Raw genomic sequence first — 14,216 nt, 5'->3', positions numbered from 1 at the left:
AGGAAATCACATTTTATGATTTTTAAGTAATTAATTTGCATTTTATTGCATGACATAAGTATTTGATCACCTACCAACCAGTAAGAATTCCGGCTCTCACAGACCTGTTAGTTTTTCTTTAAGAAGCCCTCCTGTTCTCCACTCATTACCTGTATTAACTGCACCTGTTTGAACTCGTTACCTGTATAAAAGACACCTGTCCACACACTCAATCAAACAGACTCCAACCTCTCCACAATGGCCAAGACCAGAGAGCTGTGTAAGGACATCAGGGATAAAATTGTAGACCTGCACAAGGCTGGGATGGGCTACAGGACAATAGGCAAGCAGCTTGGTGAGAAGGCAACAACTGTTGGCGCAATTATTAGAAAATGGAAGAAGTTCAAGATGACGGTCAATCACCCTCGGTCTGGGGCTCCATGCAAGATCTCACCTCGTGGGGCATCAATGATCCTGAGGAAGGTGAGGGATCAGCCCAGAACTACACGGCAGGACCTGGTCAATGACCTGAAGAGAGCTGGGACCACAGTCTCAAAGAAAACCATTAGTAACACACTATGCCGTCATGGATTAAAATCCTGCAGCGCACGCAAGGTCCCCCTGCTCAAGCCAGCGCATGTCCAGGCCCGTCTGAAGTTTGCCAATGACCATCTGGATGATCCAGAGGAGGAATGGGAGAAGGTCATGTGGTCTGATGAGACAAAAATAGAGCTTTTTGGTCTAAACTCCACTCGCCGTGTTTGGAGGAAGAAGAAGGATGAGTACAACCCCAAGAACACCATCCCAACCGTGAAGCATGGAGGTGGAAACATCATTCTTTGGGAATGCTTTTCTGCAAAGGGGACAGGACGACTGCACCGTATTGAGGGGAGGATGGATGGGGCCATGTATCGCGAGATCTTGGCCAACAACCTCCTTCCCTCAGTAAAAGCAATGAATATGGGTCGTGGCTGGGTCTTCCAACATGACAACGACCCGAAACACACAGCCAGGGCAACTAAGGAGTGGCTCCGTAAGAAGCATCTCAAGGTCCTGGAGTGGCCTAGCCAGTCTCCAGACCTGAACCCAATAGAAAATCTTTGGAGGGAGCTGAAAGTCCTTATTGCCCAGCGACAGCCCCGAAACCTGAAGGATCTGGAGGTCTGTATGGAGGAGTGGGCCAAAATCCCTGCTGAAGTGTGTGGCAAACCTGGTCAAGACCTACAGGAAACGTATGATCTCTGTAATTGCAAACAAAGGTTTCTGTACCAAATATTAAGTTCTGCTTTTCTGATGTATCAAATACTTATGTCATGCAATAAAATGCAAAGGAATTACTTAAAAATCTTACAATGTGATTTTCTGGATACTTGTTCTCCCCACTGTGTATATATATATATATATATATATATATATATATATATATATATATATCGTACCCACAACCCTGGCATTGCAAACGCCATGCTCTACCAACTGAGCTACATCCCTGCCGGCCATTCCCTCCCCTACCCTGGACGAAGCTGGGCCAATTGTGCGCCGCCCCATGGGTCTCCCGGTCGCGGCCGGCTACGACAGAGCCTGGATTCGAACCAGGATCTCTAGTGGCACAGCTAGCACTGCGATGCAGTGCCTTAGACCACTGCGCCACTCGGGATTAGTTAAATAAAGTTAATTAGTAAATTAATAAAATTAGTTAAATAAAGTCCACCTGTGTGCAATCTAAGTGTCACATGATCTGTCACATGATCTCAGTATATATACACCTGTTCTGAAAGGCCCCAGAGTCTGCAACACCACTAAGCAAGGAGCACCACCAAGCATGCGGCACCATGAAGACCAAGGAGCTCTCCAAACAGGTCAGGGACGAAGTTGTGGAGAAGTACAGAACAGGGTTGGGTTATAGAAAAATATCCGAAACGTTGAACATCCCACGGAGCACCATTAAATCCATTATTAAAAAATGGAAAGAATATGGCATCACAATAAACCTGCCAAGAGAGGGCCGCCCACCAAAACTCACAGACCAGGCAAGGAGGACATTAATCAGAGAGGCAACAAAGAGACCAAAGATAACCCTGAAGGAGCTGCAAAGCTCCACAGCGGAGATTGGAGTATCTGTCCATAGGACCACTTTAAGCCATACACTCCACAGAGCTGGGCTTTACAGAAGAGTGGCCAGAAAAAAGCCATTGCTTAAAGAAAAAACGAAGCAAACACGTTTGGTGTTCGCCAAAAGGCATGTGGGAGACTCCCCAAACATATGGAAGAAGGTACTCTGGTCAGATGAGACTAAAATTGAGCTTTTTGGCCATCAAGGAAAACGCTATGTCTGGCGCAAACCCAACACTTCTCATCACCCTGAGAACACCATCCCCACAGTGAAGCATGGTGGTGGCAGCATCATGCTGTGGGGATGTTTTTCATAGGCAGGGACTGGGAAACTGGTCAGAATTGAAGGAATGATAGATGGTGCTAAATACAGGGAAATTCTTGAGGGAAACCTGTTTCAGTCTTCCAGAGATTTGAGACTGGGACGGAGGTTCACCTTCCAGCAGGACAATGACCCTAAGCATACTGCTAAAGCAGCACTCGAGTGGTTTAAGGGGAAATATTTAAATGTCTTGGAATGGCGTAGTCAAAGCCCAGACCTCAATCCAGTTGAGAATATGTGGTATGACTTAAAGATAGCTGTACACCAGCGGAACCCATCCAACTTGAAGGAGCTGGAGCAGTTTTGCCTTGAAGAATGGGCAAAAATCCCAGTGGCTAGATGTGCCAAGCTTATAGAGACATACCCCAAGAGACTTGCAGCTGTAATTGCTGCAAAAGGTGGCTCTACAAAGTATTGACTTTGGGGGGTGAATAGTTATGCACGCTCAAGTTTTCTTATTTCTTGTTTGTTTCCCAAAAAAAAATGTTTTGCATCTTCAAAGTGGTAGGCATGTTGTGTAAATCAAATGATACAACCCCCCCAAAAATCCATTTTAATTCCAGGTTGTAAGGCAACAAAATAGGAAAAATGCCAAGGGGGGTGAATACTTTCGCAAGCCACTGTATAGAGAACTCAAACAAAGCCTCTCTCTCAGAGCTGGAAGCATGTCTGTCACTTCCTCTTAGCTTGGGCTGTGTTACTGTGGCTGTGTTACTGTAGCTGTGTTACTGTAGCTGTGTTACTGTGGCTGTGTTACTGTAGCTGTGTTACTGTAGCTGTGTTACTGTAGCTGTGTTACTGTAGCTGTGTTACTGTAGCTGTAGTGACTTCATCCTCCACTGAGCCTGTTTACCTACCAAACCCAGTACTCCTGCTGATATCCTCTCTGCAAAAAGTCCTTTAAGTAACTGTCCACTGTCCACTTTTAAAAGTTCATATAATGTGGTTGACTCATCCTATACTCATATTTGTGGCCAGAGCATAAATAAATAAAATACTATTGTTTTTAAACACCTCATACAGACTGTTTAAAAAATGCTTGCTGTTTCCTCAGAGAGGATGATGTCATCCTCCTGAGGAGGATGAGCTGGCCAATCAGTGGGCTACTCGTATGAATACTTTTAATGACCAGTCTACGCCGACACCATTCTGTTGTTGGGAAGAGAACACAGAAAAGCTGCTTTTTAACATACTTCATTACGTTTTTTTTAAATAAAACTATTTCACTCATATTATAATTCATTATTGGTCATATTTCATAGAAATCTGGAAACACTGGACAGTTACTTTTAAAACAGCTAATTCTATTCAACTCAACTCCCACCCTCCCCCTTGAGGCTCCAGCTATCTTCCAACTTCACTTTGTACTCAAACTTTAAAGACCCTCCTCCTCCTCTCCAGTGACTGATTTAGAGACAGTACACAGTCCATATTTAGACCATTAGTGACCTGAATCAAATCAAATCAAATGTTATTTGTCACATGCTCCGAATACAACAGGTGTAGACCTTACCGTGAAATGCTTACTTACAAGCCCTTACCCAACAATGCAGTTTTAAGAAAATAGAATTAAGAAAATATATTTACAAAATAAACTAAAGTAAAAAAATTAAATAAAGTTAACAATAATGAGGCTATATACAGGGAGTAACGGTACCGAGTCAATTTGCGGGGGTACAGGCTAGTCGAGGTAATTTGTACATGTAGGTAGGGGTAAAGTGACTATGCGTAGATAATAAACAGCAAGTAGCAGCAGTGTAAAAACAAAGAGACATGGAGGTTACAGATAGCTAGCTAGCTTGGTGCCTTAGCTGTAGCTTTGTTCGCTTGGTTGTTTTGGTCTGTGGTCTCCTGTTGTATAGGCTGATGTTAGGGGAGCGTGCCTGTTGCTATGACGCTGTGTGCAGTCCTTTGGGGTGACGACAGAGGGGAGCTGACTTTACCAGAGCACTGTCTGTCTGTTTGTCCATTGCTGTTGATCTCTTCATTGATCTGTCTGTCTGTCCATCTGTTTGTTTCAGGCTGTGGAGGAGCTGTTGGAGTCTCTGGACTTGGAGAACAGCAGTTACCACATGGGCCTGAGCAGGGTAAGTAACACACAGACACAGACAGACACTCTGCATCTCAAAACACAAATTGTCTATGTCTCAAAAGTTAAGAGAACAACTCACATTAGGAGAGAATATGTAAACTAATAATGAACTATGTATAAACCATTAATAAATTATTCGTAAAAGTGTAATGACTACAGGTGACACTATGACAATAGGTGTGAAGGCTTAGCACAATCTAAATTAGGCCCTAGGTGTTCTGTCTCTGCCTGGGAGGCACAGCTGTTTACCCAGCATGCCCTTCTCTCTGGAATCATGGGTGGTTCCATGCTGGGTCCCTGGGCTGGCAGCCTTTGTCTGTTAGTTGGCGGTTGGTAACACTGGGAGACAATTACCCCCCCCCCCCCCCCCCCCCCACACACACACACACACACACACACACACACACACACTGATCAGGCTTGACTTTAAGTTGGGCCGGGGGAAAGGTTGCTCCACAGTTCTTCTGCTTCTTCAGAAGAAAAGAAGTCTGGCTTTCTCTTTGTTGTTTTCCCTCCTGTTGCCCCCTGTAGCCATTGATTTTGGCAGGCGATAGCTCTCTTTGTTTGTGGCGCTTCGCCGTGGCACGCCGATAACCCTCCACAAACACCAATCAGCACAGTGAGATTCAATCCTTTCAGATGCAAAAGAGAAAATCCAAAGGAAATGACAGGCTGATAAATTGCTAATTAGCGGAGGAGGCTTTTTCAGAATGTCTCCGGAATAGAGGACAGCGGGAAGTATTGTTCTGAAGTAAACAGTAGGAAAAGGGTGTTTAGGGAAGTTTGACATTGGCAATGTGTGTGCGTGTGTGTGCGTGCCTTCCCATCTCTCGTCATGCTGAGAAAAATGGACGAGAGGCTGCGGTTACTGACAAAACAACAAGCCCCAAGTGATCTCAGTCGACCTTTAGAGTTGCATTCAGAGACAAAGAGGTCCAATATGTTCCCCATGTTCCTTCACCCACGCTGACACTCATTGCTATGCAGAAGGTCATCCCGCTCTGGGGGAAGGCCTGTGTGACTAGGCCTTTTACTGTGACACATCACACATCCCATTGGCGTTGCTCAGCGGTTGCATCACTAGCGGGTCGTGATGGTGGGTGGGAAAGTCCCAGGCTGGAGAGTATTCTCTCAGCTCCTCGTCGTGATGTGATAGTGTGTCTGTGTGTTCTACTCAGTCTACTGTATAGGAATAGGTAAAGAGAAAGGGGGATACCTAGTCAGTTGCACGACTGAATGCATTCAACCGAAATGTGTCTTCCACATTTAACCCAACCCCTCAGAATCAGAGAGGTGCGGGGGACTGCCTTAATCAACAATCCATGTCATCGGCTCCCAGGGAGCAGTTAGAAGTGTGCATTATTAATGCAAGCATACCATGCAAGCTGTTGATTTGTTAACATGCCATTTTGGATCCATTTAACTTGTATGATAACAGAATGCCCGTACAGTGTATGATAAGTCCTCTACTACTGAATAGAGGTAGCAAATTCAATCCGATGTGCTATTCTCTGGAGGTAAAGACATCCCTCTCCAGTCTGACGCGTTGCCCTACGGCAGAGAAGTGTGGGTGCCGTGTGTTTTTACCGCGCCCAGCCTACTCTCTTGGCTGTACACACACTTCCCTGAGAGCTGGGCTCTGAGCTTTGATTGTCTGTTCTGGGTAAAGTATTTTCTCTCATCCTGTGCTTCTGATAGAGGATAATAGGTTGTTAAGGGCCCTGGAGTACTGTGTTAGACCAATCCAGATGCATCATGATGCAATTGCTGCATAAGACCACCACAGCTCTCGTCTTGAGGAGCCACTTGGTGAAATCTGAACAAATCACTCTGTGGACTAACCATCTCAATTGTTTTAGAGTTGAAGAAAACACAGTGCCTCTGACAAACTGGAGATGACGGCTAAATCCAAGAGTAGTTTCCCCAGAAACATCCTGTCTTTGTTAGTTTCCTTTCTGTAACCACGGCAGCCACATGTGTTGCTAACACAAGGTAGTTTTAATGAGGATTTTGTGAAGTTAAGCATAGCTCTCCCACTAACACTATTAGCATGCTAATGCAATTAGGCAGCATTCAAAGAGTTTGATGAGCTCTCAGCTCTGGCCTGAGAAACTGTAGGGAAGTCCACCACCAGCTCCCCACCCAATCTCCCAGAGCAGATCAGAGAATGGAAATTACTCTAAAGCGTTTGAGGTAATCCAACTCAATTAAACGACACCGCTGTTAACGCCATTGAAATGCAAAGTAAACGCAGGACGTGATGTAGTTGATATGCAATCCCTGAATCCCCGATGTATGGTTGCAGATTTCTAGGCGGATTCCAACTCGGCAACTTTAAATCATGTAAAAACAAATTAAGGTAATTTTTCATTTGTATGCCACAATGCCCCCAAACAAATATTCAGTTTTATGTTTACTGTACTTCTATTCCATAGTATTGTGCAACCTTGCACACATCCATAAACAGACACACATGCTCCCTGTCTGACTTCAATACAATTCACTTTAGTGTCATGAATAATCAGCATCTAACCGTCCCTGTCTCTCTCCAGGTGTTCTTCAGAGCGGGGACCCTGGCCAAACTGGAGGAGCGGAGAGACGTCCAGACCCGACGCAACATCACCATGTTCCAGGCTGCCTGCAGAGGATACCTGGCCAGACAGGCCTTCAAGAAGAGGAAGGTGAGTGAGCGCTCTCAACCCGGAAAAGTAGTTCTTACCACCCCAAAGCCCAGCTCAGATTAGATGGCGAAAGGAGCAAAACTGACTTTAGATCAGCAATACTGACCGTTTCTTGCCACTCAACCACGTCACACAGTGCAGTTTTGGTACCTAATGCCTACACTTTCAAATGCCTGTCGTTGACATTGAAGAGCTGTGTATCCCTTGCCAGTACAGAAAGTGCTTGTGTCAGTGTTGCTTTGCTGCTCTCTTTGTTCTCTGCCTCAGACAATAGCTGTGTTTGAATACCCATACTAACATACTGTATACTACATACTACATATATAATGAGTATATACTACATACTATATACTATTAGTTCATTTTATTATACTGTAAACGAACGGTATCCTTTCAATTGAGCGTACTAGCGCTTCGCTTGTCTACCAGAAGTTGATGCTGTTGTTATGCCATCTCTTGCTAGGTTGTTAGTGTAACAAATTACTAGCTAGACATTTTACGACTTCTGGTGTGTTATTAAATTGATCAGAGCGTTCTGACCTACGGCAGTCAAGCACCCAAGCTAACTGGCTAACTTGCTAGCTACTTCCAGACACAAATGAGAGAACACCTCACTCTGACCATTTTAATCGCCCTAGTAGAGCTGGTTAGGCTGTTTTCGTGTTATCCAGAGCGTTGGTGACTGTAACTGTGCTGCTTGTAACAATTTAATTACGTTTTTTTTGTCAACGTTTACTGACACCGGCAATATTCAACTGGTGTTGAGCGTTCATAAATTCATCAGTTATTCTGCGCACTGGCACACTCAGACGAGAGTGCTCTGAAATCGGAGTAGATTGTTAGGCTATGGTTCAACCCAGCACTCAGAGAAACAAACACGACTAAGGGAGTGGAAGAAACAAAAATTATTTTAATAAAAGTTCAATTTGTCTTAGTCCAAAAACAACTGAAGAAAAGGAACAGAGTGGGCTAGTCGGCTCCGGAGGAAGGAGAGGCTGAGGCAGGCAGGCAGGCAGGCCGGCAGGCAGGCCGGCAGGCAGGCAGGCAGGCAGGAAGGCAGGCAGGCAGGTTGGGAGGTATGTCTGAACGCTCTGGTAAGAACAACGATCTGGCGCCGGTGGAGAGCCATGCCCAGGAATTAGTAGTGCAGGTTGATGAGAGAATAGGATGCAGCTGCGTAGGCAGGAATCACTGGAAACAACCCGCAGCTGCACAGGAGAGGCAGATCCTGAGCACGCCCCCCGATCCACTCCAGACACACCCACATAATGGGGACAAACACACATACAGATACAACAGACAAAGAGGGGACAAAACAAGGAGGAAGGGAAACAGAAAAGGGAGAGACAAGCTGCCCACATAACAGTACCCCCCCCTCAATGGTCGCCACCTGGCGACCCACCAGGCCTGTCAGGGTTGTCGTGATGGAAGTCCGTGATCAGCTGAGGATCCAACACAAAACGCTTAGGGACCCAAGACCTCTCCTCTGGTCCATAACCTTCCCAATCGACTAGGTATTGGAGACCCCTACCCCGCCTCCGAGAGTCCAGGAGCCTACTGACGGTGTAGGCCGGATGGTCGTCAATGAGGCGAACAGGTGGAGGTGGATCTGCCGGCGGACACAAAAGGCTGGAGGACACAGGTTTCAGTTGGGAGACGTGGAAAGTAGGGTGTATCTTCATGGCTGAAGGCAACTTCAAACGAACCGCAGCGGGGTTAACGATGGACTCCACCACAAACGGACCCAGGTACCGAGGAGACAGCTTGCGTGATTTGGTACGAAGAGGTACGTTCTTAGATGACAGCCAAACTTCTTGACCAGGATGAAACACAGGTGCGGGAGTCCTGCTCCTATCCGCTGTCGTCTTGTTCCTGTCGGTGGTCCGAAGCAACGCTTCCCAAGCGTCGCTCCACACTCTCTGGCAGCGGCGGAGGTTCTCCTGAACCGAAGGAACAGCCAATTCCTTCTCCTGAGCAGGAAACAGAGGGGGTTGATAACCCATGGTTACTTCGAAGGGTGAAAGGCCGGTGGCAGAGGTGGTGAGGGAGTTGTGGGCGTACTCTATCCAAGGCAGATGTTTGGCCCAGGATGATGGATGTTGAGCAGCCACACAACGAAGGGTTGCTTCGAGGTTTTGATTGGCTCTTTCTGTTTGACCGTTGGTCTGGGGATGAAACCCTGAGGACAGACTAACGGAAGCACCCAAAGCAGAACAGAACACCTTCCAAACACGGGAAGTAAACTGTGGGCCTCTATCAGATACGATGTCCACAGGTATTCCATGGGGACGGAATACATGTTGGACTAGGAGGTCCGCTGTCTCACTGGCAGACGGTAATTTTGGTAATGCTATATAGTGAACAGATTTAGAGAATCTGTCCACAATGGTAAGTATAGTATCATTACCTTCAGACTTGGGTAGGCCGGTGACAAAATCCATGGCTATGTGGGACCAGGGACGGCTGGGAACTGGGAGGGGTAGCAGCAGCCCCGAAGGGGACTGATGGGAGGCTTTGCCCCGAGCACAGGTTGAACAGGCTGCCACAAAAGCCCGAACGTCAGTTTCCATTGAAGGCCACCAAAAATGTCTCCTAAGCAGCGTCAACGTGCGTCTCATCCCAGGGTGACCAGCAAAACGGGAGGTGTGAATCCACTGCAACACCTGAGACCGGACCGTCTCGGGAACAAAGAGTAGGTTGGGAGGTCCATCACCCGGTCCCGGGTCCGTGGCAAGTGCAGTCTTCACAAGAGACTCGATCTCCCACTGTACTGCCGCCACGACGCATGAGGAAGGTAGGTCAGCAAACTGGCGGGACAAAGCATCTGGTTTAACATTTCTTGACCCCGGTCTGTATGTAAGAATAAAGTTAAACCTACTAAAAAACAGGGCCCATCTGGCTTGGCGTGAGTTGAGTCTCTTAGTGGCTTGGATGTAAGCCAAGTTTTTGTGGTCTGTCCAGACCACAAACGGCAGTTCAGCTCCATCCAGCCAGTGCCGCCATTCTTCCAGTGCTAGCTTGACCGCCAGCAGTTCCCGGTTTCCAACGTCGTAATTCCGTTCTGTGGGTGACAATTTCTTGGAGAAAAAAGCACAGGGGTAAAGCTTTTGGTCAGTGGGGGAGCGCTGGGAGAGGACTGCTCCCACACCTGAGTCAGACGCGTCCACCTCCACAATAAACTGCAGAGAGGTATTGGGGTGTATCAACACGGGGGAGGTGGAAAACAGTTCCTTCAAAACCCCTACCGCCTGCTCCGCCTCAGGGGACCACAGAAAAGGGACTTTTGGGGATGTGAGTCTAGTAAGGGGTGCCACCACTTTACTAAAACCCTTAATGAATCTACGGTAGAAGTTAGCAAAGCCCAAAAATCGTTGAAGTTGCTTACGGGTGGTGGGTGTGGGCCATTCCGTCACTGCCCGGATCTTCTCGGGGTCCGCCTTCACCTGCCCGCTCTCAATGATGAAACCAAGGAACGATGTAGACTGTTTGTGGAACTCACACTTTTCTGCTTTGACGTACAGCTTATTCTCCAAGAGCCGTTGAAGGACTTGACGGACGTGTGACTCATGCTCCTCGGGTGACTTGGAAAAAACAAGAATATCATCCAGGTATACAAAGACAAAACGGTTCAAAAAATCCCTAAGAACATCGTTCACCATGGCTTGGAATACAGCAGGGGCGTTTGAGAGCCCAAAGGGCATGACCAAATACTCAAAATGCCCCAGTGGAGTGTTGAAAGCGGTTTTCCACTCATCTCCCTTTCGGATTCTGACAAGGTGATAAGCGTTCCTGAGGTCGAGCTTGGAGAAAACTGTGGCGCCATGCAGAGGTTCAAAAGCTGAGTTGATGAGTGGAAGGGGATACTTGTTTTTAACAGTTATGTTGTTTAAACCCCTGAAATCGATACAGGGGCGTAACGACTTGTCTTTCTTTTCAACGAAAAAGAAACCTGCACCCAAAGGAGACGACGAGGGACGGATTATGCCCGAGGCCAGAGAATCACCAATATACTGCTCCATTGCCTCTCTTTCCGGTCGGGACAGATTGTATAAGCGACTAGAGGGCAAGGGAGCACCAGGAAGCAGTTCAATAGGGCAATAATAAGGCCTATGTGGTGGTAGAGACAGAGCCCTGTCCTTACTGAAAACCTCCGCTAAGTCATGGTATTCTTTGGGGACAGATGACAGATCGAGAGGAGCTGAGGGATGAGTTGGGTTACACTTAGTGGGGGGAACCGCTGACCTAAGGCACTCTGAATGGCAGTTAGTGCTCCAACTGAGAATGGTGTGACGTGTCCAATCCATTTGTGGGTTGTGAAGAGCCAACCAGGGGAAGCCAAGGATTAGGGAGGTAGCTGATCCAGACATAACTCTTAACTGAATGCTTTCACAATGATTGCCAGAAATCACTAGGGAAACGGGGGTGGTTTGATGAGTTATCTCCGCGAGGAGGCGCCCATCAAGGGCTGTGACCCGAATGGGGGTAGGTAGTGGCTCCATGGGGATACGAGCTTGTGTAACGAACTGGTGGCTAATAAAGTTGTCTTCTGCACCTGAGTCTATGAGAGCTGAGAGTGGCAGGGAATGACTCTGGAAACGTAAGGTTACAGGTACTTGTAATCGGGGAATGATGGGTTCAGGATCTAACTCTGGGCTCGCAAGTAGACCCACCGTTACGAGCGAGCCTTGTCTTTTGGTCGCTTAGGGCATGTAGCCAGAATGTGTGTGGCGTCTCCACAGTACAGGCACTCACCCGCCTGGAGGCGCCGTTGCCGCTCTGCTGGAGGTAGTCGAGCTCGACCCACTTGCATTGGTTCCTCCTCTGTGCTCGGGATGGGATCAGGAACAAGAAGCTGCCGGCTCCGGGGAGGCGAGACTCGAGTGGTTGAAGGCTGGGGAACTCGTCCTCCTAGATGTGGCCGACCGCCTCTCTCCCGACGCCTCTCCCGCAACCGGTTGTCTAGCTTAATGGACAGGGAAACGAGAGAATGTAAATCATGTGGCTCGTCACGAGCAGCCAGTTCATCCTTAATGGCTTCATTCAAACCGTTTAGAAATGCTCCTTGAAGTGCCACATTGTTCCACTTGGAGTCCGCTGCCAAAGTCCAGAACTCAATAGAGTACTCAGCCACACTGTTAGAACCCTGCCTCAAATTAAAAAGTATCTTGGAGGAATTACCCACATGGTCAGGATGGTCAAAAACAGTCTTCAATTTAGCAGAAAAATCAGCAAAAGTCAATCCAGTCAAAGTTTGATTTGAGCACACAGCCTCAGCCCAAACCAGAGCTCTCCCTCTTAACAGCCCCAGAACATAATGTACCTTAGAGGAATCAGTAGAAAACGACAGTGGTCTCTGCCGAAAAATCAAGTCACACTGAAGCAAAAATCCCCGGCACTTGTCCAATTCTCCATTGAACGGTTCAGGCGACGTGACAGGGGGTTCCCGATGGAACGAAGCCTGCATAATGTCAGAGGAAACAACTTGGGGTGCATCAAACTGGGGATCAGAGAGAGATGGAGAACTGATAACAGACAATTTAGAGACTTGTGTAGTTAACTGAGTCACCTGGTTCAGCAGTTGATGATTATCTTCCAAAAGAGTCCGAATCAATTGGTCATGCTGTCCTAGCAACGTTCCTTGAGCCTGGATAGCTTGTTGGAAGCTGTCTTCGTTTGCCCCGTGCTGTTTCTCTGTTGGGTACAGGGCCAGATCGTTCTGTTAGGCTATGGTTTAACCCAGCACTCAGAGAAACAAACACGACTAAGGGAGTGGAAGAAACGTTCAATTTGTCTTAGTCCAAAAACAACTGAAGAAAAGGAACAGAGTGGGCTAGTCGGCTACGGAGGAAGGAGAGGCTGAGGCAGGCAGGCAGGCAGGCAGGCAGGCAGGCCGGCAGGCAGGCAGGCAGGCAGGCAGGCAGGCAGGCAGGCAGGCAGGTTGGGAGGTATGTCTGAACGCTCTGGTAAGAACAACGATCTGGCGCCGGTGGAGAGCCATGCCCAGGAATTAGTAGTGCAGGTTGATGAGAGAATAGGATGCAGCTGCGTAGGCAGGAATCACTGGAAACAACCCGCAGCTGCACAGGAGAGGCAGATCCTGAGCACGCCCCCCGATCCACTCCAGACACACCCACATAATGGGGACAAACACACATACAGATACAACAGACAAAGAGGGGACAAAACAAGGAGGAAGGGAAACAGAAAAGGGAGAGACAAGCTGCCCACATAACATAGATAGCCAGAGCGAATTTACGAACGCACCCGAATGTCCATTGAGAACGCACAACTATACCACTTAGCTAAACTAAGAATGACGGGAATAATCAAGTCAATAAATGTTGGATAGTTAGTTAGATAGCATATAGTTAATATACTGGCAAGTTTGATGTATTAGTAGCCAACTAACGTTAAGTAGCTAGCTAACATACCGGTACATACTGCTGTAATGATATGCAGTTCGTAAGGATAGCGTAGCTAACAAATTGTCAGCCAACATAACGTGTAAGGTAACTTATTTGAAAAGTCATTACTTTATTACATTGCTCAACATTTTCTTAACATTTGTCATAAATCGTTAAAGCATTGAATTTGTATCCGTTCTCGTTGGACTTCGGCTGCGTATTTTCCCCCATTTTCTTCAAATCTGAAAACGTTGTGAAACCACGCCCATTTTCTGAAGAACTGCATTATGGGCGCTAAAAGCACGGAAATAGTGCCCAATGCTTGGATACTTCATATTTTGGCGAATATAGTACGATATCCGGGAACTTTTGGCATACTAATTATGTCCATACTATGACCAATAAGCATACTATACACTCGATTTACGTCACAAATAGTACGGTTAGTGCAGTTAGTATGAGTATTCAAACACAGCTAATGTCTTGGGAAAGCTCAGAAAGGGACTGAAGCTTCTATTCTATCATATAGTTATTTGTCTCCTCCGACACTTTTTAATTTCTCCTCCATTATAGTGAAGTTGGTCTATGTGATGTCATGAAAACTAAAGAGAAGACACGTGTGCTTC

The 14,216-nt window shown here is 47.0% G+C and overlaps 1 protein-coding gene across 1 annotated transcript in view; it reads left to right on the top strand.

The window, feature by feature from the left end:
* LOC311102259 (unconventional myosin-XVIIIa-like) overlaps nt 1-14,216 on the top strand; it is a 95,928-nt gene that overhangs the window by 29,188 nt on the left and 52,524 nt on the right. The window contains exons 17-18 of the mRNA XM_084143538.1: nt 4,435-4,500; nt 7,058-7,186. Coding sequence (XP_083999664.1) covers nt 4,435-4,500; nt 7,058-7,186 — 195 coding nt within the window. The remainder of the gene's footprint in view (nt 1-4,434; nt 4,501-7,057; nt 7,187-14,216) is intronic.

This window comes from Coregonus lavaretus, assembly GCF_964263955.1.
Source record: "Coregonus lavaretus genome assembly, chromosome: 26".
Lineage (NCBI taxonomy): Eukaryota > Metazoa > Chordata > Actinopteri > Salmoniformes > Salmonidae > Coregonus > Coregonus lavaretus.
This window is presented reverse-complemented; position numbering and strand designations above follow the sequence as displayed.